This window comes from Poecilia formosa, unplaced genomic scaffold, assembly GCF_000485575.1.
Source record: "Poecilia formosa unplaced genomic scaffold, Poecilia_formosa-5.1.2 Scaffold120, whole genome shotgun sequence".
NCBI classification, from domain to species: domain Eukaryota; kingdom Metazoa; phylum Chordata; class Actinopteri; order Cyprinodontiformes; family Poeciliidae; genus Poecilia; species Poecilia formosa.
The window spans coordinates 770,188-794,474 of NW_006800059.1; the positions used below are offsets into that span (position 1 = coordinate 770,188).

Consider the following 24,287-nt stretch of genomic DNA (forward strand, 5'->3'; position numbering starts at 1 on the left):
TGATTGGTTCCATCAGAAAATTTATTTCAAAATGTTTTATGTTTTAGAATATAGTTAAAAGAAATCATTGTTTTGTGCTGTTTAGTAGCTCATTTGTACAACTTAATGCAATTTCCAGACATTTCTGCTTTTGATTTGTCTGGCAGTCGCTGACACTTATGACCCCAGAAATTGCTTTTTCAAATCTTATAAATGTAATAAATTTGCCATTTAAACAAGGACAGACAGCAGATATTATATTACTTTTATCAACACATACCAACAGTTTTCATAGCTTGTAACAATTATAACAAATAAATGCTTTATGAATCCTTTTAAATGTAATTACTCAGCCCACAGTTTTGGGAATCCCAGATGTAATGGGTGGAGTGACGTAACCTATTTGAGTAAAGCCAAGTTTTATTTTTAGACCAGTTTCTCTGGCTCTCTTGGCTGTATGCTGACGGCGTCGGCTGCTTACTAGTGCAAGGTATATGAAGATTGAAAAAAGTTCTGGTTTTAAAACCAGCAGAACTTTAACATCATATTGTTTCTTCTTTTCAAACTTAAAAAAAAATGCCAGAGAAAATGAGTGAGAGTTTTATCCGGCTGTAGACGGATCTGATACTTTTTAGTTGTTTCCAACACAAACAAATTCAACAGTTGAGACATGCATACGGTAGTCATGTTGAATAAACTACAATATGCATTTCTGTGAGACTTGTTTATCAGGTTAGATTTATTTTTTAAAACGACAGCGTTTCATAAATGTTATACTTTTAATGAAGCTCACATTTCTTACAATCATTTTTTTTTGTCCGATGTAATATTCTAATCATAAATGTTGTTTTCTTTAGCTGTAAGAGTAAAATGATCAGAAATAAAGTTTTGAAAACAGTCTGTCTGTAACTGAACAAAAATGTTTCACTTTGTAATAAATAAAAAAAAAACCTTTTCAATATCCATATTGAATATGTCTGTGTATAATCACTGACACCAATATGACACCAATACCCTACCCAATGGAAGGTTAAGTGGAAGGGAAAAGGTACATAAACAACCAGGCTAACCAAAGCCTTGAGAGGTTTGTGAAGTATAGCCACCCGTAGATTGCTCGGTTCTAAATCTGACAAGTAATATACTGTGTTATTTTAAAAACAGGAAGGATATTTGTTATATCTATGTCTTAAGGAGAAAAAAATTAAGGTTTGGAATATTTGTCAATGTATAGCTGGAATTTGCTTTGCAACCTTTTTAGAGTTTCCCCCAGAAAACTTGCTAAGCCCAGTGGTAGGAGTGCTAGGGCCCTTTACCAATGGCCCACCATGTTTTTGTGTTAAAAGTTAAAAAAATTTGACCAAAAACAAGTTAAAATATGACGAGGTAATTATGCGTTATTGGAAGAAATCACTGATAACATCTAAACACCAAATATATAGTCTTAAAGAAGGCAAACACAAAAAATACAATCAAAGTATAAATGTTGCTCTTCAGTTAAATCCTAACTGAGTAATGAGCCAGTGGGTATTAAAACAAGATATATAATTTTAGCCGCATTTAAAAGAAAAAGAAGTTTAAATTATTAAGATGAGTAAGCCTATTTCTATGCTTAACTAAATATTCATGGGGTACAAAATTCAAGTATTGATTGCAACAACTTTTCTTTGTTTAGAAATCTCTACTGCTTGATCCAGTGTTTCGATTTGCTGGTTATGATTGGTCATCATTTATCAAAGCCAGTGCAGTATTTGCAAAGAATCCTCTAATTGGATGATAAAGACCTGTTTGTAATTGGATGGTTGTGTGGCTCATTTAGGTGCAAGTGCAGACACACCATCATGCACTGTTGCCATGGAGCTGGGGGGCAAGATAAGCCTGACTACCCAACAAGGCTCATCATAACACACTGGGGAAAATCCTGGTTATCATACTGTGAGAATCTGACCATTCCCCAGTGTGGAGTGTTGCCAAATAGACTATGTTGAATTGCAATTTTATTTTTGGCATCATTTAAATGATTCACCTTTCACCCCTTTTCTCCCTTTTTCACTCTGAAAACGATTCCTTATATCCGTCTGTTTGTGTGTAACATTTAAATGGTAATAATGTAATGGTTTCCATGGTTATTTATCCCCACAGGTTCCACAATTACCAGAATGTTTGTTTAATACTTTTGAAAATGGCGTCTAAATGGAAGCAAATCGATACAACCCCGATAAGCCTCTGTGACGAATGAAGCAAAAGTCAGAAGATCGCCACAGTACGAATTAACTCACTGTTCCTTTTTTTCTTAAGCAATACTGTCAAAGAATAGAGGAAATAAAAAAAAAAAGACTGACATGTTGATTTGACTGACAGTGATTTGTTGAATCCTCATGCTGAACAAGCTGTGAAACATTCTGACCTCAGTTATGAAATGTTTGCTAAAGTTAGATAAGAAGGGACCTATTTCTAAGGCATGGTGTGAAAATGTGGCTCTTCTCTCGGTGATTTTAATACATAATGAAACACTTATGAGACTTACTGTGACGGATGCATTCATTTATCTCGTGTCTTATGTGAACCCACGTTGTAAACTTGGCCTCGTTTATTTGCAGTGAATCACAGTCAGACTGAATAGATTTTTGTTTTTATTTCCCTTGCTACAGATTTGCACTTCAGCTCCTTGTTTTTTGTTATAAGAGTGGAAAACATCGTCTCGGACAGTCCCAACCTTTTACCCAGTTCAGCATTTTTTCAAACTAATGCCTTCAATTTCTTCATTAGTGAAATGTCATTACACTGTTCCACACACGTGGCTGAGTATGGGCTGTGTTCCTGCAGGCAGGGTTGTAGCATCGGCAAATCCCAGGCGAATTATCTGGACGGCATTGTTTCAGAAATACGTGAAGCTGCCTGAAGCATTGTTTCGAATGAAGGTGTCCCACTTCCTCTTCCCATCACATGAATATGACCCAGCACAATAATAGTCATGATGACTGTGATGTGTTATTGCGCACTCTGGATATTATTAGACTCATCAATGTCTTCTAACAGCTGGCTCAGCCGTTTCTTAAATTAGCGATCTTGAGAGCGACAAAATGTCGTCTCAAATTTCACAGATTTCTTTGTTTTCTTTCCATCTTCAGATCAGTTTGACAGAACGGGCATGCTGCCGTACACCATGTGTGAGACTTTTTGTGCCTATATATAGATGTGATGAAGGCATTATGCTAGTCTTCTATGCAGTGTAAATAAACTCTGCATGTTTAGCACTTGAGAAGTGTTACATCTACAGAGAATTTTCTTTGCACAACAAATCTTACTGAAAATAAAAGTTTAAAAGCTTCACCTCTTCTTTATGTTACATAATTTAACACGGGACACAGTAATACTATGCATTCAGGCCATCTATGGGCTTGAAAGACTTGCTCAGAAGGGCATATGCCTTGCATACTGCAAGCCTGGGCTGCTGTCTTTTTGTAGTTGACATTTTTGGTTCCTTGTAAAAGCACAACCTTCTGTAGTTTATTGGGTATTTCTGCAATAGACCAACGAAGCTTTGTGCACAATTGTAAAATACAAGGGGAGCTATTTATGGTTTGCAAATATTTTTACAAATTAAACATGAAGAGTGCATTCATTGTCAACCCTATATACTGTAGTACCACCAAATACAGATTTTTGCCCAAGTCTCTCTTGCAAAAGAGATCTAGAACTCAATGGGGTTTTGCCTGGTTAAATAAAGGACAGAAAAAAAAAAAATACACCAACCAACTACCTTCAAAAATGACCTCATTTGTAAATAGAGTCCACGTACGTATTTGATTCTCGATATAAATCTAACTGTTCTATGATAAATTAAAATCTGGACTTGGCTTAAAACAATATCCCAAGCTGTAAACATGTCATGGAGGAATATTTAATCCATTATCCGAAGCAAATAAAATAAAATATTTGAACTCAGCCACAAAGCCTTTGTGGATAATAACTCTTAGAGTTAATTCTTGATTTTCAAAGGAGGGAAAATTTTACACATAGGTAAGGGTTGTTTTTTACTTAATATAATTACTTAAAAACTGTATTTTGTATTTGCTATAGATGTTTTTTTTATATTAAAATAATTTGTTTATCTGAAATGTAAAAGTGTGACAAAAGTTCTAACAAACAAATTGTAAGCAGGGAATTTATTTTTTCATACAGTAAAACAACAGCCACGAAGTTTGTTTATGGTTTCATCGAACATAATAAGCTTTAAAATAGATCACTACTAACTGAAATCTAAATTCCAATCAGTGGCGAGACTTTGTCGTCAGAGAATACGTTGCAAGATGCTTGAATTTTACGAGTATCTGTGTTGGTATCCTATAGCAACAGAGGGTAGAGTCACAGGCTGGAAGATGATGTTGGGAGCAGCTTGTTCTCTTGAGGAGGGTGATGCAAAGAGGGCAGACAAGTTTCACTCCTGATCTGACCCAAGAAGCTAAATGACACAGACAGGTGGTGCAACTGGAATAAAAAAGTGTCTGAACTGCATGTCCTTGTTTACATTCAGAGTTTCAATAATGCTGAACTCTGTCTGCCTCTGATGGAGACCACAGGGAACTACAACACTCACAAAAAGATACTTCCTTAGAAAGCTGAACAAATTTAGAGCACAGAGTGTGTCTGCACCAAAAAAATAAAAATATGCTGCAGCATGATAATGCTATTAGAGCTATAACTAATTATGATTTCTACCATTTACGTGTCTCGCGGGTTCTCTTTCAATGACACGTTTGTTCCTTGCACTGTCAGCATTAGTTTTTAAAAAACAGGAAGAAGGTTAAACAAGAAATGTGTTTATTGAGAAACTAACTCCATGAATATTTGCGATTTCTTTCTAGCATAATAATTTGAATGCCTACAAGCTGTTATTTCCACTTGGAAACTGCAGCTGAGCAAAAATCCACCGGATAGTTGCTTACTTTGACTAAGATGCTGATAAACTAATTTCAGTACTCAAAGTATTACTTTAAGAGTAACATTCATTTTCTTTGTCATTGTCATGTATTTTTATAATATTTTCACTTTCAACCTTCTGTCTTGTCTAATCCAAAGATGTTTTGGACAAGACTTCTTGTAAACCTCCTTTGTTGATGTTTTTAATTTTTGTATGCTAATTATTTTATGTATTTCTTGGTATTCTGTAACTGTTGGTGGTTGTTGATGGATTTGTTTTTGTAAAACAAAATATACAGTAAATGGTCATACTGCTATGAAGAGTCTGAAAAACTGCAATGTTGTGTTTGTGGATGGAGGTTGCCTCTGTCTCAGGCACAGGAACCTGGTTGTCACACGCATACAGTTTGCAGGACTTTATCTAAGGAGTGTGATTTCTTGACAGCTTTCTAATTTGAGATCTCACCAGTTTGTTCTTTCACGCTGTTCTCAACATGCATTCTTTTTATAGCAAAGTATTTTTATGATGGTTGATGATCTCACTGCACATAATATTACCGTTACATAGCCAGGAAATAGAAATGAATGAAATGCACCCTGAAAAAAAAGTCCTGCCCCATTTAGGAGAGAAATGAAATGTTTAATTCTGGAGACATTTGGGCTGATTATAGTAAACATACTGTGGAGTAGTGATTCTTTTAAACCTTATCAATTAATGTGGAGAGTGCAAATTTCATTTTCATCACAAGTGTTACCTTGATACCTGCTGTAAGAAATAGTAACTTCCTTATTTTTGAGGTAAATTATCTAAAAAAAAAAAAAAGAGCTGCTCAAAATATTGGCAATCACAGAAGACGGCTTGAATGCAATGTTTGGTAGACAATTGCGTTCAGCCTATACAGGGAAATAATACATTAAGTCCAGTTGGATGGACTTTCACTCAGACCCATGTAAAGTGAGTCTGAGTGACAGAGATGCTAAAGTTCACGGAGAGGGATGAGGATATTGTGATGGGCCGAAAAGACAAAAACATCATTTGCAGCAGATATATTCATCAAATCACATTTTACAACAGTGAGGTTTCTCCCTTATGCATTATAAGCCTGGCGGGCCACCAAGCTTTACTTGATCCCCCTTGATCCCAAATTTTTAACACAAAAATACTGTTATGTATTCCTGCAGCGCTACTTGGAAGAAATGGTTATTTTTTCTGTACCAGAAAGATGTATTGATTTTTGCGGACGATGACTACCATGAAATAATTGTGGTGTAGCAAAACTGTACTCTAATGCTGAGATGTGTAACCAAGCTGATGTTGACTCTTTTTAGATGACCATTTCACAAGCTTTCTGAACAAAGTTTACAAAGTGCATAGTCATACATGTGTTTGAAATGACTATAAACAGAAATGTTATGAGACTCAAAGATGTAGGTGTACGACTTTAATGTAGGACGCCCGGCTCAACACGTGTCGACACATGTCTCCAAGTGAAACAGTATCTGTGCGGCTTTGTACAGCGTGCTGGTGGACAGCATGTTTCCAACAGGCTCCGGCCCTTTCCTTCACTCCGCTCTGCTGTGGCTCTGGACGGGGCCGGTCCTCTGCCTCTGACTCTCTGTGAGGCGATTGGCGATTCCAGGCCGGGTCCTGGAGCCTCCCCCTGTGACACACTTTCAGTGCGGCCCCACCAGCATGACTTTCACTGCTCTCCAAGGGCGGGTGGTGCACCTTCAGGGGAAAAACAAACAAATATGGAGGCTGCTGGAGTGCAAGTGTACAGACCCTGCTCATTTGACTTTCTGTGAGTACGGATCCTCAAGCATCTCTGATATTTGTTTTCTTGCTTTAATTTGTGACCTTATTGCTATATATCGATATTGAATACATAAAGTTAATTTAGTAGGAAATTAGAAGCACGAGAATAGTTCCTAATATCTAATTATGTTTAGATATGCATTTAATAACTTCTTGTTATAACGCATTAAAATTAATGTTTGTGATTTTCATGTTTTGTTCCCTTGACAACAAGTGTTGGGTGAAAACAGACTGATATCACTGTAATTACTGTACTTTATCTACTTTCTCACTGCAAAGTAACTCAATATTTTTTTTATATATTATTTCTATATATATTATTTCTATATGTCTCTCCTTTTACCTTCACCAAAGACTCAGCTCTGACTATTTGACTAGTGGTAGATATGATGGAGCAGAATAGTGAGCACGCTCATACCAATCATGAGATGTGGTGGGCAGGGCTGTGTAAGACTGTACAACCATTGTGTGTGTGTTTTTTTTTTTTTTAGCCCCCTCTTTTGTGAGATACACACAAACATGAGAGGAGGTGTGTGTACGCACAAGAATGAAAAGGTTAAAAAAAGGGACAAAAAAGCTTTTTATGCGTTTCAGTGGTTCCGCTGGCGAAAAGCCACCAAACGGCGAGAGAAAGAAACGCAGAGTTGAATGGAGGTTGTGCTTTGCTGTGTTTATCTGCATCAGGTCATTCATACAGTGTAATACAACTGTTTCATGGATTTGAAGTTTCTGAATTTTGAGATTATTGTTTTGTAAAATAATATTGCTTCATGTTTCAAACTTTGTAACATTTAATTTAGATTACCCAGGAAAATGTGGACATTTCCCAACAGCAGAGCAATGACAATAACGTGGAGTATGATGTTGTATTTGAGAAGATGGGTTGAGATTGTGCTTCGGTTCCTGAAAACTGTGTTATGTCATCCAAAGAGGTGCGTTAGACATTTGGTTATTGTAAAATTACCAGTTCTGTACACATCGTCATTATTATAGCTGGTTCCTCATAAAATCCTGAATCCTGTTTTTGATCTTCCTACAAAACAAGGTGTACCAAAAGGTGTACTGGTACACCTTTTGGTTTTCATTTTTGTAAAGAATTTGCGGAGTGCAGTGAAGATGTTTTAAACCATTGAAGTACAACACAATTAAAGCATAACCTGCATGTCTTAAACACGAGGAATCAGCAGCATCCTGCTTGTATTGTTACATCAGTTTTTATGTCAATTTGTCCTTTAGATTTTTTTAAATTAACAAAACCATGAGGTGTTTAGAGGTGTTTATGTAATTTACTTTTTTAAATGTTCTTTGGTACACAGAAAGTCAACGCATTTATGAAAACTTAATTATTTAAGTTTAAAATAACAGAACATTTAGAACATAAACAATATATTTTTGCATACACCAGTGCTTCAGGTAATCATGTTTTAAAAGTTCAGGCAGTTTTGCTAATAGTTCCATGTGCTCACCGGAAAAGAGGAAGCAAAGGAAACGAAAGAATTGGGGTATTTAGGAATTTTAACATTCAAAGAGAGAAGCAGATTAAAGACTTAAAGAGAACACAAAGCCTTCATTCGCAGCAGCAGGAATGAAAAGTTTTAACCATAGATCCAGAAAGTTTGTTTGAAATGTCCAGGATGAAAGGAAACAAAGTCACCCAAAGCCAGGCTGATGCCATGTACCAGAGTCGGTACAAAGGAACTTCGGAGAAAAAAGAAATAGCTGTCAGATTGAACGACTCAAACTTCTGCAGAGCTCTAAGACCGAGCTGAAATTCATTCTTTGTTCTGCAATTTAAGATCCTGCTCTTTGACTTGAAATTTATTGGTCTTAATTGTTTCTCTCAGATAACCGGTGGACAGGTCAGTCCGTGAGGTATCAGACCGTGAGACTATATGTGATGCTGGGAGAGAATTATAGCATGTTGACGGCTCAACACCCAGTGAATATGCCGCAGACCGAAGCAGTGTTTGACCGCACTGGCTAATTAGTGCGATTACTGCACAGCTGGATTGGCCAGACGTTTTACGGTGCTGTATCAAAAGGATCACTCACTCGATGAAGGCTTCGTCCCGACAACTTCTGCTTCAGCAGAGTCTCTCTATTTTAGGACCACTGGACTTTGCTTTGTCTGGGGAGTAGCTGTCTAAATTTAAGAGGATGGGAAAACTGAAGCAGTCTGTGCTTTAGAGTTCCTCTTTGGGCGACGTTAAAATCTGCAAAATCTACCTTGGACTAAAGTGGTTCATTGTTGTCAATAACAACTCATGTTTTCTGAAACCAGGTCTGTAAGGATCCTTTAAAGGAAATAATTTGGTATATGTGAAGTGAGATCTGTTAGAAAGTTTTATTTAGCCTTTTTTGATAATAGATCACTATCCTGCCATCTTAATTTATAATAATCCCAGATTAGTCAGACATACATCCTGAAACTAACAACTTCACCGATTGGGCCAAAAACACAACCATCTTAAAGCATACGCAATGTTGAATTCTAATTTATTATATTTTGCTGTTGCGTAGAAATGTTTTCAGATTTGCCTCCTCTTCAGTTTCCCAACAATAGTCGTGTCAATACATCTAGTTCACAATGAGGAGATCTTACTAAACTACAAATGCTATTTTTTTTATTTTGCAAATAGAGGAAAGGTATGATGAATTACAAATTGTTTCTAAGTAATCTGCAGTTAGTGTAGAATAATTGAGTCTATGTTTGACTAGTCTATAAATTGCTTTTTTAAAAATGTTTTTAAGATGCACTTAAAGGCTAAAAAGCATTGATTGAGCTCCTTATTCTGGTTTCCACAAATAAAATACAGTTTCCATCCATTTTAAACTGCGCTTAAAGACTCGTTGCTCTAGGAAAAATTATTAGGTCCATGTTTGATCTTTTTAAACAGATGTTCATTGAATGTAGGCCATATTTCTTAGAAACTCTTAAAAAGTTCTTTGTAATCTGTTCCGAACAGATATACACAAATGCCAGAGGATATGCTGCTCATAAAAATGTCATTTTTAAATTCATTTTTCCCTCTGTTTTTAAGTCATTAAAACCTTTTATATAGATCAGTGCTTATTTAACAAGCTGAACAAAAAATATTATTGGTACATTGGCTCCAGCCAGGCTACCATAACACACAACTGAGCAGTGTTGGTTAATTTTGGTGTACGTAATGGGGGGGAAAAAATCGTTTCCATTTGAAATTTAAACATCTATATTTCCAGTGTTATTATCAAACTGGTCAACCTTTAAAAGACAAAACATTGCCAGATATTAAATAATTTAATTTAAGACCTTGAAGATAAGCATTTTGAAGAGGTGCTTACATTATTCCCACTAATTATTTGGTTACTAATGATGTAAGTTTTCATCCAAGTACACGTGTTCTCCAATGAAGCACGCAAAAGGTTTTGCTAACGGACAAAATGAAAGCACGTAAATCTTGTAAGATCAACACAACTTCTTAGTTACGTTACTACAGCCATGTTCACATTCAGTATCTTCTTATTTTTTTTAAGAAGAGGAGGAGATATGTCATGAAATATAGGCAGATAATTAATACTGTACAATATTAGAAAATCTTATAATGGTGATAATATTGGTAAATAGAACGATGTTGATATCAGGTGTGAAAGGCCTGTGACCTCCTCTCAGCTGCCACAAGACTAGCCAACTGACTCATTGATACATTAGCATGTAAAATTTGAGTACATTACACTTGGAATATATTAGCTAACAGTAACTGTCCTCTAAGCAGTCCTTTGCTATGTGAATATTGCATATGGTTGTGAGGCAACAACACCGCAAACGGGTTCAGAAGCTAGAGGAAGTTCTTCAGAGTCCAACCTGCACTAGGAGCAGGCTGAGAAGGGTCTCAGGTTTTGACTCTGCCACTCCACCGGTGTTATCCTGGCACTTGGTGTGTTATTGAATGCCAGAATAACACCTATAGCCTAAAGTGTCCAGACCCTTCATCGTCTCAGAACAAAATGTGTCCACTGCTTTGGCCCTGTAGTCTGAAAGGTTTTTAATGACCTCAGTGATCTCTGTAATGGTCTCTTGACGTATTTGCATAAATTTAGTAATTTCAGAAGTGACTGCTGTGTATTTGACATATTCTTGACGCTAAGAGAAGATTACTGGTTCTCAGATTAACTAGTTGTTGATTTATTGGTTGCTGGTTTCAACTCTATAAGTAAGATTTCTTTTTATCCTTGGTCCTTTGGTTGTTCTTTCTGCTTGACCTCTTCTTCCTCACATGGCCTCAGTTTGCCCTTTCTCTAATGCCACTCTCCATCTTTCTGCCTCTCCTCATCTCACCTTTGTAATCACAGGCTCTCGTTTTCCTCTCTGATCACTCATCTGACATCTTTCCTCTACCCGCTCTCCCTTTTGCAGCAGCCCGTCGGACCAGCACGGCGCCTCCAAGCCCCCGCTGAGCTCCTCGGCCATGACATCACGCATCCTGCTGCGGCAACAGCTAATGCGGGAGCAGCTCCAGGAGCAGGAGCGGCGGGAGCAGCAAAGACAACAGTCCTCCCACTACCCACAAACCACAGCGACCCAGACCCCCGCTATCAATGTCAGTGTCCCTGTCAGTGTACCAGCTGGAGCTCAGGTGCCAATGGAGGTGCTTAAGGTAAGCAGCCATGGCTGCAGGGGAGGAGATGGAGTGTGGCGGCATGTTTAATTAGCAGGCTTGGTTCTGTATAAAGTTTCCACCTCTGGAAGTTGTATGCGTCACTGCTCCAGTCTGAAGGGTTCAGCTGTATTAATAGATGTTGGTGACTCGAGCGTAGACAGTCAGACAGTTGTGGTTTTACTACAAACGACTGAAAAAAAAAACGAAGAAAAAAAAAGAATGGGCAGGAGTGAGTGAAGTGTGTTAAAATGCGTATATGGGGATTATCTTTCCTGAGAGAATTCCTCTTTAATGCACGCTGTGCTTCCAGCCATTTGGATTTAGCCATCTTTAATCCTATTTGCTCAGCTACGTTCACATCTTTTCGTAGCTTTGATTCCCTGGCAGTCTAAAGGGACAGAAGGTGGTTCAGGTTTTCTGTCTGGTTGGCTTTTGCTTAAACATTTTAACCAAGACTTTAGGTAAGTTTTATTCTTTATCTAATTGTTTTTTTTGTTTTTTTTGCTTTTGTTAAACATACTTCAAAAATGTGTTGAGCTGTGTTGCGTAAATGTAAGCCCATCCAAAGATCTCTGTATTTTATACTTTTTGCTCCTTTATAAATGTTACTGTTATACTTTTTCTTGCTGTTCTGTGTTTAATTTTTTTCTTGATATGAAAAACCTGTGTGTGACGGTGTTTTTGAAATGTTTTGGACACAAACCTAAGCTCTGACTCCTCGCGGTTTTAGTAAGTGTGCCGTGTTGGAAAATACTTTCTTCCACGTCTTTATGAAAGCGCTAGGTTTTATATTGGCTACTTTTAGTTTACATTTTCCTTTTGTTTTAGGTGTTTCATCTATTTAAGCAAACCATTAAGCTTTGAATATATATGCAAAAAGCCTTTTAGTAAATGTGTGCAGTAGCATAACCTCACATGACATTATTTCTTCATTCCTTTGAAAAATATGTTTGAGGCTTGTTTTGAACCTTCCTTAGCAGACTTTTCAAATAGTTTATAAGGGATTTTAGTTTTTCATGTGTTTGTAAAAATATCAGTAATTTCCAAAAATCCAAAACTTGGGATAATCGCAATTTTGCAACTAGAACCGAGTTGTGTTGAATAAAGTGCATACATTTTTATTAAGGTGGCTTCAAATGATTTTTACTGCCATACAATAATTTCACACAAAAATTCAGCTGCAGCTCTCGAACAATAAGCCTTAACCTTCCTCCTCACTGTGCATGTTATTGCCTTCACTGTGGATGTGGTACAGTTAAGGCGAGTCACTATCTTCTTGTAACCATTTTCTGTTTTCGTGGGTTTTTTTTTTCCATTTTGAAAAGTTGCTAATCGATCTGTTTGTTACGCCACAATTAAACCTCGATGTAGCAAGAAGTCACAGATTTATTTATTTGGAGCGTTGAGTTTATACAACACTGTTGCTTTTCTTTGCCTGATTTTCTTTTTAAATACACGTACTAAGTTAAAGGCTGAATTAATGGAATTTCTTGAGTTAAAACCATGTTGCAGATCATCTGTTGCATTAAGGTGTCCACTTCCAGTTTATGGTGACAGACGTTACTTATCTAGCCCTCTAATGGGAAAATAAAAAAAAAGATGTTTAATGTTTAATCTTTGTGGTCTAAAATGTCCTTTAAAGCATAGAAACAAAATGCTAGTTGCTGAAAAATGCTGCAACAACTGGAAAAAAATGTGTGGTTTTGTGCTTAGACACATTTTCATCACATTAGGTGTGCGAGGCATGGGTCAGCACAGGACACAAATTCAGTCCATTGAAATCATTACCTTCTTCATGTAGCATAAACATGACCTACTCACCATAATCTGAAGCTCTTTGAGAGATGCAGGACGCCCCCACCCTGAACCCCCACCTTGTGTACCATACGTAAAATTTGAGTAATTTCTCTGTGTTTGCCAGAGCTTACAGACATTCTTCTTTGACTGTGGTCTTCAAAATGAAAAGCCCGTTCAAGCTTGGCGCTGTTGAGCTGGGTTAACCTGCTCCCGTCTGTAGGTAGATTAGTGGAGTCCACACAGAGCTCAGGGGTACCAGGCAGAGCTGCTGGACCTCAGAAAGTGCAAACATTAAGCTCAGATGAGTTTATCTAAAGACTGATTGGACCCTTAATTAACCAACTGACCTCTGACCTCTTGGGGGAATAAGCATGGGATCAGTTTAGGGATCAAGATAAAGGCGAGCACAGCCTTACCACACACTGAACGCTAATTCAGTGAAGAATGCTTGTAATTAGCGTCCACTGCCTTAATTCCTCCATATTTAAGAGGGAAAAAAAACACACTTCTTTGAAATTTGCGTAGGCTAACTACCTACAAGGGTTAAAAGTTATGTGTTTATTTTTAAGGGATTTATGCCACTGTGAAAAGAACAATGTACTCTTCTCCTCTCGATGCTTTTGGATCACACAATTACTGATTCATAACAAGCACATAGTTCATAACTAGTGGCACACTGATCAGAATATTTTGTGGTCGACTTGCAGTCTTGAGTTTTTGTAAACCTGCCGTTACTGATTGGTTAATAAATATAAATATTAAGAATCGTTTGAATCTCCCGACCGCTCTAGGGACGATGGATGGATGAATCGTTTTAGCATGTATTAGCAATTAGCATGATTAGTGTGGCCTAAAGGTTTTGGAGATCATAAAGAAGTTTTTCATTAAATTTGGGATGGGTGTTCTTTTAGGCAGCAGCTGTTTTTTACTTGGATGCAGGTCAGTGCAGTCTCTATTTTAGTTGTTGAATTATGAAGACTGATCTTAACTATGGCAACTGTTCGTCTTTTGTGATGACCTCTTGACTGTTTCATGCTCTGCTGGAGTAATTTTGGTAGACTGGCCACCAAAAACCACTCATCCATGTTTTCTCCATTTCTAGATAATAGCTCTCACTGTGCCTTACTGCTCCCCCAAAGGCTTTAAAATAGATTTGTTACCTGAAACTGTTGCTATATTTATGGCTAATATTCTGTATTTTAAATGAAAAATTCTTGAAAGAGTTTAGAAAGAATGTATGCTATCTGAGCATAGTGCAAGAAGGCATAAACTCTGAAATTAGACTTGCCAGAGAGGCCCTTGAAGGGCAAGAAAATGTATATATCAGTACTTGATATCTGTAATTTTGTTGTTCCCATATATTATTTGAAAGGGGGTTTCCAGCAGCTGTAAAAGCCAAATTATGCCAAGATGAAAAAATAATTACATATTTTCTCATGAAGTTTTCTTGTTAATTTACAAGTTAGTTGTATAATATTGTTATCCAGCTTACTCCAATTAATTGTAAGACCTCATCGGACTAATGAAAAGTTCAATAATTTTAAGAATTTTGGATATAGAGTGAGTCGGGCTTAAGAGTGTCAATAAAACATTGCATACATACTTAATTTGAATTCATGATTGCCAGTTGATGCATGCTAAATGTTCAAAAGCTAAAATAAACAACATTGGAAAGGACAGCGAGAACGCTGAATAAAGTAATATCATTACTTTATTCCATAGGGTGGATTTTGATATTTGGTTTTTGTCCATTGTAAACAATTGGAACTAAGATCAAAATACAGAACAAACGTGGACCGTCCACATGGTGAAAGCTTTCATCCAGTCACACTGTCACCACTGTGGAAGAAAGCTTGTCTTGTGCATTATTTGAAAAGAAAAAAGAAAACTAAAAATACTTGATATACAGCCCACATTTATTCCAAGTAATTTTATGATGGCTTTCTCACCATGAGATCAACTAAGTATAATCCATAACATAATCATCTAGTATGAGTTATGCTAACTTTAAGAGCATTTATCAGCCAAAGGCACAGTTTTAATTAGCCTGGAGTGTTGATTTGCAATGCTTGTGCATATTAAGCTCACAGTATGTCAGAATGAGAGGGCGACATGACACTGAAATGTTGCCGTTCACATTAACATCACAGTTGTTTGCAAATTCTGCAAAGCATGTTAGCAGTGTATCTGTGAGACAAAGCGGCCCATTCTTTCAGGATGCAAGGCAAATAGTGACTGTCTTGCTAATGTATCCTGGTCAGACCATCGTGGAATGCCTTCGGTATCCAAGTAAAAAACATACAAATCATTGTTTGTCATTCTGAGTTCACCATGCACCCATTTTTTTTTCTCCAATACAGCGCGACGCTCTGTGCTCTCTTTTGCGGAGTTTCTGACTTTTAAGGGGTCAGGTTGCCGTTGCCCTCCGGCCCGTTGTTGTCTTAAAAACGAGTGAGGGGATAAATAGTTGCCTTGTTTGCCGCAGCTTCAGATGCTGCAAGTCAGAATTTGTTGTTGCAGTTTGAAATCTTGCAACCTGAGGCGGGTACACTGAGGAGGGTACACTGTGTGAAGTTGAGCAGAGAAATGTTTAATTCAGTTCTTCTCTGGCTGGACGCACGATCCAGCTGCACTCGCTACAGACCTAAAACTGATGGCTTCATGTACAACCAAGACCGTGACCTTGGGAAAACTCAATTCTGTTAAGAGTTTCTCAACACACTATGAAAATAATCTCTTCATGACAAACAGAAAATGTGTTACACCCGACTTTACGTTGTTGCAACAAAAGCAGCATTGAGAAGACCAGGACTTTAAAGCCTGTGGTCTGTGGCCCTGAGGCTTCAGTGAAGTCCCTTGAAGCTCTGAGGTCATCTTATTATGTCTGATAATTTAGGAACTCCCTCAGGACAAAATAAGCTCAAAGGCCTCAATTGTTTATTTTAAAGAAACTAAATCAGGTGGATAAGAAATATAGCAAAAAATAAGGGGGAGCATTGGTCCGCATATTTATTTATTTTTTATTATAATGTCATTTTAAAGATTAAGGAAGACAATAGTTTTTACACGCAGCGTTGTATCTGTAAAAAGTAATTGCTAAAATATTCATACACTTTAATTTTTTTCCCATTTTGCAACTTGGCCAAATTTCACTATATTTTATTCTGATTTTACCTTCAGTGGTGCATGAGAGTGAAATCTGAAAAGATGTGGCGTTCAGTATTCATCCCACCACAGTCAGCACTTTGTGGGACTGTTGTTTCTCGTCATTCTTCTTTGAAAATGGCTCGAGTTGCATTAGATTGCCATATTAAGATATTTTGAACTAAACCAGCACATTGTTGCTCAGTGTACATTTATGCTTGTTGTCCAGCTGGAAGCTGAACCTTCACCTCATGCTCAAATCATTTGCAAACTTCTCCACATAATTACCTGATTTCTGTGTTCCTTTGTCGTTTGTGATGGTTTGTGTTCATTAATGTTTCTGACAACCATCAGAGGCCTTAACCGAACACTTGTATTTATAACCAGACTAATTACATACAAGTAGATTATTTACAAATTAGGGAACTTCTGAATGCAGATTGGTGGCCTTAGATTTTATTTAGGGATCAAAATAAGACGCTGATTATTTATGTGTTTTTCATGATTATTTTCTGCCTCATTTTCTTGCACTTTACATGGCAATGCACTACTTTTGGCCATCCCAGATTGTTGATTTTACTTGATAATGTTTGCATAAGCTTTACACATTTAACTCTTCTCTAAAAATGGGTTTATACGGTTGTGCTTATTTGCTAAATTGGGGCAGCAGTATTTTGTGTCTGTTGCATTTAATGGTCCTAATGCCTCCTTTGTTTCTTCTTTTGCAACAAGAAAATCTAGGATTTGGATTTAGTGAGTACGTAAGAATAAAATGTAGTTGTAATGAGCTCCAGTGGTGGCATGTCTTGGACTTATTTTTGTTGCTTTTTTTTTTTTTTAGACATGTAAAAAAATAAAAAAAGACATGGAAATTATCCCGGCTTTGTCTCGGTGTTCAAGAAGCCCTGTGCAGATGCAAGTTTAGAGCTAACTTGTTAAAGAGAGAAGGTTTGAAAGGTGACATGACACATTCAATGCCGTTGATATTTTGTTTAAGAGAAGTAAACGTAAAAATACAAAATTGTCCTTCTGTCTGTAACATAGATGGGCCTGTGGAAACAGAACTATAGTCCAGGTCAGTTTTTTTTTCAGCTGGCAGAAAATGAACTGTTCCATAAATTACAGACAATGTCTTCCTAAGAATCACAGATAAAAACCCGATGCATTATTTGTAACACAGATTTATGTGACAGATTTTTATTTTATTTTTTTTTTTTTTTTGTATTTCACAAATATATCAGTAGGAACTTTGTGAGGCAAGATGTGAAGATAAAAACATGTTTTAATCTGGTGTAGAGATGGAAACATGTTATGACATAATAACATTTAACATAATATTTTTGTCTGTGCCAGCCACTATTAATGGCATATCCTGTAAAACCATGTAAAATGATTAATTCATCTTTCAATGCAGTTGCATAATTACACTGATTAAAATGGAAAACAAAAAAACCAACCTTTAATTTTGACTCATTCAGTGAAGAAAACCAGCATAATGTGTGGCACAATTATTGCTATCCTTAACAACCTCTTAAAAGTAAATACACCTGAGGATTTTTTTCTCTCCATGCTGTTCATCTAACACTGTACTTTATAATGATGTGAGGGTTTAAACTGCTATAGGTTTGGCATATAAATGAGACATAATGTAATTCTTTTTCATTAAGGTTTTACCTGTGCAGTGCCCATTGATAACGTTAGAGCATTTTATTTGTTGATTTCTAGTGACATAGGCAGAGTAGGCTATGTACGTTTGTGCTTTTCCTCCCAATTGTAGGACCTTTTCAACCTGCTTTTAAACCTACTTTAGACCAATTTAATATTTATTTGTACCTAAAATATCATCGAATAAAGTTAAATTTAAATAAAGTAGTAGTTTAGGTTTCTCAAAACTCATCATAAAATGTGGGGAAAACACTGAAAGGACTCCAATTGTGGAAAAAAAAGATCCATGTATTTGATTTTTAATTTATTGGATTGAAGAAAATAAACTCTTGAGGACTTAATAAAATAAAAAATAAAAAAAACAAACGGAGAAAATAATCTTGGCAGTGTAGCAAAACACTAATATAAAGTGACATAATGATGAGAGCTAACAGAAGACTTCTTGTTCAATCCAATGGGTAATAAATCATATTATTTGTCCCAGAGTAACACTGCTGTGCCTCATACGTCTCTGACAAACGGTAACCGTGCCCCCCATAGTGGCGTCAGCCCAGTGGTCTTGTGATGAGAATACCTGCAGGATAAACTGTATGTTAACGTGGCTCACATGAGTGTCTCCTGCAGAACAATGATGCTGTATCTGTGCATGGACAAGCACCTCTGAATGAGCTTGTGTTCCAAGGTACTTGGTAATTTCTAAATCACATGACCAACATTTCTCTGATAACTTTTTCTAACCGAGTATTCATAGTTGCTTAGTTGACTCTTCATGGTTAACTTTTGTTTCACTCTGCTCAATTGTTTTGCCTTTGATTCGACATTTACACAGTTCATCAGCCATAGTGATACGCAGTTTGTGGTTTTGCCGCCTTTAAGGGGGAAAAAAACTGTCATCAACCTTTTGCTAAAACTTGCAATGAATATTTTACATTACAAAGAGGTTGTTTTTAAAGATTTTCATTAATTGAGATACATTTTGAGCATGAATGGTTTGCTTACAGTCGGGCAAGAACAATTAGATTTAAGTCCAGTCTTTCCCTTGGCCACTCTAAAACATACAAGTTTTTTTTAGCCATTCATAGATACAATTGCTGGCCTACTTTGGGTCATTGACCTGCTGCATACTTCCAGTGTGTTTGAGTTTAAGGTCACACACTGAGGCCCAGATATTATCCTGCAGGAATTTCTGACTGAGAGCAAAATTCTTGGTTCCATCAATTGCTTCAAATGTCTGAAGCTGAACAGCAGCTCATACCGTCACACTATCACTGCCATGTTTGACTGTTGATATGTTGTTCTGTCTTTGACAATCTTGGTTAGTTTCGCACCAAAATGTTCAGTTTTTATCTCCACAGTTCACATAATATATTTCCAGTAGTTTTTAGAGTAATAAAGGTGAAGCAGTTAGATAAGCTAGTTCTGTCCTAGGATCCAGTCCAGAAACTGAGGATACAGAAGCACTCTGGCTGCGATTACTTCACTGTTGGACAGCGTCCCCCCCATCTCCCATATATGAAGCTGTTGCTAAACTGAAAAGCTTCTTCATTGGCATACTTATGTGTCCTGGGTGCACAATGAAGCATTATTATAGTTTCTTCCTTTCAGCAGTTGTTAGATTAAAACCAGTAACACCACGACTCCCAACAAACTCAAGAAGTATCTACATTCCTGCTGTTATTTGCACATCCCATTTGATTTTCATACATATTGCTTTATTTCTTGTAAATCCTGTTGCTGCTTTCCATATTTATACACACGTACATTTTTTTTAAAATACACATTTTTTTAGGTTCTGAATATACTATTTTTAATAGCTATACAGAAAGACTCATCCTATGTTTTAAATGTACCAATTTACTATCTAAGGACAAATATTTTTTTACTGCTGTACCTGTAAAACAAAAGTGCTAACAACTTGTTGCTGGTACATCTGATTTTCCAATAAAGGACCTTACTAGATTGCATTGTTTTTCTTTTCTTTTTTTTTTGGACTGTTGTAAAACAGGTCTTTGTGTTTTGTTCAGCAGTAGTTCTTCTCATTCTGTTGTAGCTCTCTGTATTCGATAAAAAACAATTCTGTGTGTTCATGACGATGTGGACTCTTAGTTTTTCTCTACACATAACTGTTTTGCATATAAACCAAAAGTTTCACTTTTGTCTCATATGACCAGAGCATTTTCTTCCAAATGTTTACTGTTTCTCCCCATATTTTTACCACAAACCAACGCGATATTTGGACGCTCATCTTATTTGTTACATTCAGTGACGGCCGCCTTCTTGCAAATCTTCCACAAATGCCAGATTTCTGAAGCACAAAACATATGGTTGTCGTGTTTATAGATTTTGAGCTTTGGATTTCTGCAGCTCCTCCATAGTTTCTTTGGTCTGCTTCTCTGATTAATGCTTCCCTTGCCCAGCCATTCAGATTGACTGGATGAACTTGTTTTGGTAGGTGTGAAGTTGTGTTATGGTCTTTCATTGTTTGCATGATTGATCAAACTGACATCTGCTTAAGCACTTGTTTTATACTCTAACTCTGATTTAAAAGTTTTCCTGTTAACACAAGAGTTTGATTGAAAACTATCTTTTATTCATAGGATTTGCATGTGTCATTGTTTGCTTCAGTTCATGTACTGTTTGAGTACCAAAGAATTTTTTTCAAATGCAGTGGAAATATCAGAAACTAGCCGACTGTTTATTCTGGACCTGTGGTGTTTAATGTGATAAAAATAGACAGGTTCTTGTTCATTTCAATAAACTCATTTAGAGAAGCAAAGTGCCGACTTAAGACAATGAAGAAGACTTTAATCTTTGTGCTGCGCTAAACTGGGAACACATACCAGGCATCCACATGGGTTAAAAAGTGGATGGGGCAAAGACACGGCCCTGGGCAAGGTTCAGTTAAAGAAGTGGCTTTCTCAAACAAAGACCCTAACTGTTGGCAGCGTATCCTGACATCAAGTGACACACCATAAAGAAATAAATACAGTTTTTACATAAAACAACACAAATTTGAAAAGGATCATTGTGTTCACTGAGATTCCCAGACATGCATAGCTAATTAGTTTTCTTGCCTTTGAAAAGCTGAGCTGGATGTGTGTCTTCTCACTCCAGCAGGCACAGCAGAGGAGGCAGCTGCTGCAGCGCATCTTGGCAGGAAAAAAAAATCACGCTTGTATTTTTAATTTTTGCTTAAATTTATCGGTTCAAAGGAGGAAATATGCTTGAGATGCTTGGATACCAACCTTATGAGGTATGTCTTTTATATAGAAAAAAAACTAAACAGTATATTTAATTGATCAGAATTTGGTCCACTTCACTGTCTCGACTCCAGTTGTAATATATTTAACAGTGCAGGGGTATTGTTTAAAACATTTTTTTTGGTTGTTGATTTTTGTAAAGATGTTGAGAGATTTTTTTTTTTTGTTGTTTTTTTGGCGAATATTCAAGCCAAACGGAGGAAAGTTTAAATTTAGACCTCCAAATGTGAGATGGATTACAGCGACTCCGCTCCATTTAACACGCTTTACAGTCTGACAAACACTCTGAAGTTTGTGTATGTATGTAGGTGTGTGTGTGTGTGTGTGTGTGTGTGGGTGTTGTGTTGGTCTGCCTGCCTGCAGATATACATTTCTGACTCATTAATGCTGGCGGATTAATGAGCCTCAGATATCAAACTGAACTGCAACTTATGTGCAGAGCTGGATGGCAACACTCGACACCATCTTAAATTAAGTTGTAAACATATTGAATCATTTTTTTGATTATATTGGTCCTTTTTTTGAAAAGTAATTTAATTTGACAAACTAAAACTTTGTAGCAACTAGAGGGGCAAAGATATGTCCAGATTTTAGGAAGAAAATAATCTTCACTGTTGGAGTAAAGGGTGTACAAATCACAAACTTTGGTTTAAATAATATTACTAAAGTAGAATACTGTATTTGACTCAAGGTTTGATTCATATTTTACGGGGTTGGTTCTGAAGGTAAAAAACATTTAAAATGCTCCTTTACACACATAGAATAAAAGCCTCAATGTTTTAAAGTATTACAGTTCAATGTTGAAAAGGGGAGCAACTATTAATCAAGCTCACAAGACCAGGTGATATACAGTTTAATGGGAATGAGATGAAACCAGAAAGATTTTAACAATATTTTCAGGAAAACTTAATGACACCAGAAGTGTCTCTGTGTGTCTTATCGGTTAGCGCATGTCAGTTGTCGCATATTGGACATGCCGGGCTGAACATGACCAAGACAGAGCTGACTACTGGACATCAGACATGAACAGTCAGATCAGAAACCACCAGCCAGATGCTCTGGGCGTGGATTGATGCTTCGCACCTAAGAACCCCTTTCATTTGTTTGCTTAGATGAATTTGACACAAAGGACAGTCGTCCTGTTATCAGTTCTAAGGTAGTTTTAATCCCAAAATTCATTAAACATGTTCTTTTCAAAATACGATAGACTTCATTTCTTTTCAAGCTCAGTTCAGATTTCTTTTTGTTTTTGTTTTTACTTATTTTGTAATTGAGTTTGTCGCCCAGCACAACAAAAAGTCTTTTTTTGACACCTCTGTCAACACGGCGGTCTCACTCAGGAAATACGCTTCCAAATGAAAGCCTCAAATTCTCGTAAGCTGTAGTTACATTTTTAATTTAGCCACTCATTTTAACATCTGAAGCTCATAATAGTAGTTTAAGCTTTCACCATAGTCAAAGGGGGACATGGATAGCGATTTATCAGACAAGTTTGAGAAATATTTTTGCAACAACTCGGATGTTTAAGTAAAACTGTTCCTTTGTTGACCTTCTCCTACCTATTAGGTGTCACCGTAATCTCAGAGTATTACGTTTTCTGCTTTCGATCAACAGGTTCAGACTCATTTGGAAAACCCAACCAAGTACCACATCCAGCGCTCGCAGCAGCAGCAAGTGAAGCGGTACCTGGGAAAGCTTGGCTCCCAGGCGTTGAGCTTGCCCTGCCCCAACCAGTCCTCTGACCACGGGGGCATGCCGCCAGGGCCGGGCAACAGCGCCCCCAACAGCCCTATGGCCTTACTGACCCTCAACTCTAACTGCGAGAAAGAGGTGTGAGCGGTCTCGTTGTAAACGCCTTGTGCTTTCACATTTCCCGTTAATAAAGCTAATTGACTCTCGGCTTTTGTGTCTTGATTGCAGATGGATGATGTCATTGACGACATTATTAGTCTGGAGTCCAGTTACAGTGATGAGATCCTCGGCTTGATGGACCCCGGACTGCAGATGGCAAACACGGTGTGTGAGTTTTCTGGTGTTGTTACTGTCGGCACAGAGCTGTCTGTGAAAGGTCACAACATATAAGAGACTGAGAATAAATGATCTGCATGCTAATGGAAATAGCCTGACATTTTTGAGCTTACATATTCAAGCGACGTCCATGTGGTTCTGCACATTTGTTTACTTTTCTCACTAATAAACAGTAAAGCATGTGGTAATTAATGAGTTCAGTAAGTGCTTGGTGCCGTATTGGCGGATCACAGAGTGATGCCATTTGCCTGACTGCAATAAAAACCCTAACATCAAATCTGACATTTTCTCACCACGGTGTCATTCTGATGACTGCGGTTTGATAAGCCTCTATAATAAAGATAGATGTATTCTCTCCGTCGCTCCCCCAGATCCCTGTACCTGCTAACCTCATGGACATGTACGGTAATCAGGGCATGCCTCAGCAGGGCCTGCCCGTCAGTAACTCCTGCCCTGCCAACCTTTCTAACATCAAAAGGGAATACTCAGGTGAGCAGGAAGCAGAGCAGATCTCACACAGACGGTGGCTATGGATTTAAATTTACGATTGCATCAATTCTTTAACAATATTACCTGCCTGGGGGTTGGGATGATGAATATACAGGCTTTTTTGCACTGATTGTGTATTTTTCTTGTTATCTGCTACGTAGTGTCTCAATCCCCGGCCATCATGCACATGCTGGACAAGACTGGATCCTGTGGAAAATTTGACACCTATCAAAGGCCAGAGGGATTCCCTGTGGGTACGTCTCAGTCTCAGTATTTATCTCCAAACTACACAACACCAGTGCCGTTTCTTTCAAATCACATGTAAAGCATTTATTGCGCCATTAATTTGAACTAACCAAAGCACCTTTTCCCAGAAGCTGAGGTAAGAGCCCTCGCAAAAGAAAGGCAGAAGAAAGACAACCATAATTTGAGTAAGTTCCAATCGCAGCATCCTATTTTGTTTGCCAAAATTAACGTTTGACAAACTGTTTTGCTTGACGCACTATCCAAATAACTTAAAAATCCCTTTCAATGATGTCTTTATTTCTT

General features: G+C 37.3%; 1 protein-coding gene across 3 annotated transcripts in view; it reads left to right on the plus strand.

Moving 5' to 3' along the window:
• mitfb (melanocyte inducing transcription factor b) overlaps positions 1–24,287 on the plus strand; it is a 32,255-nt gene that overhangs the window by 2,079 nt on the left and 5,889 nt on the right. Inside the window, exons 2-7 of one of the 3 annotated variants that reach the window (XM_016675743.1) lie at positions 11,112–11,352; positions 22,836–23,051; positions 23,142–23,237; positions 23,621–23,738; positions 23,900–23,992; positions 24,113–24,169. In XM_016675743.1, the coding sequence (XP_016531229.1) occupies positions 11,112–11,352; positions 22,836–23,051; positions 23,142–23,237; positions 23,621–23,738; positions 23,900–23,992; positions 24,113–24,169 (821 nt within the window). Of the gene's footprint in view, positions 1–11,111; positions 11,353–21,044; positions 21,215–22,835; positions 23,052–23,141; positions 23,238–23,620; positions 23,739–23,899; positions 23,993–24,112; positions 24,170–24,287 lie in introns of those variants that run through there. The other 2 variants (XM_016675744.1, XM_016675745.1) reach the window with 2 other exon arrangements.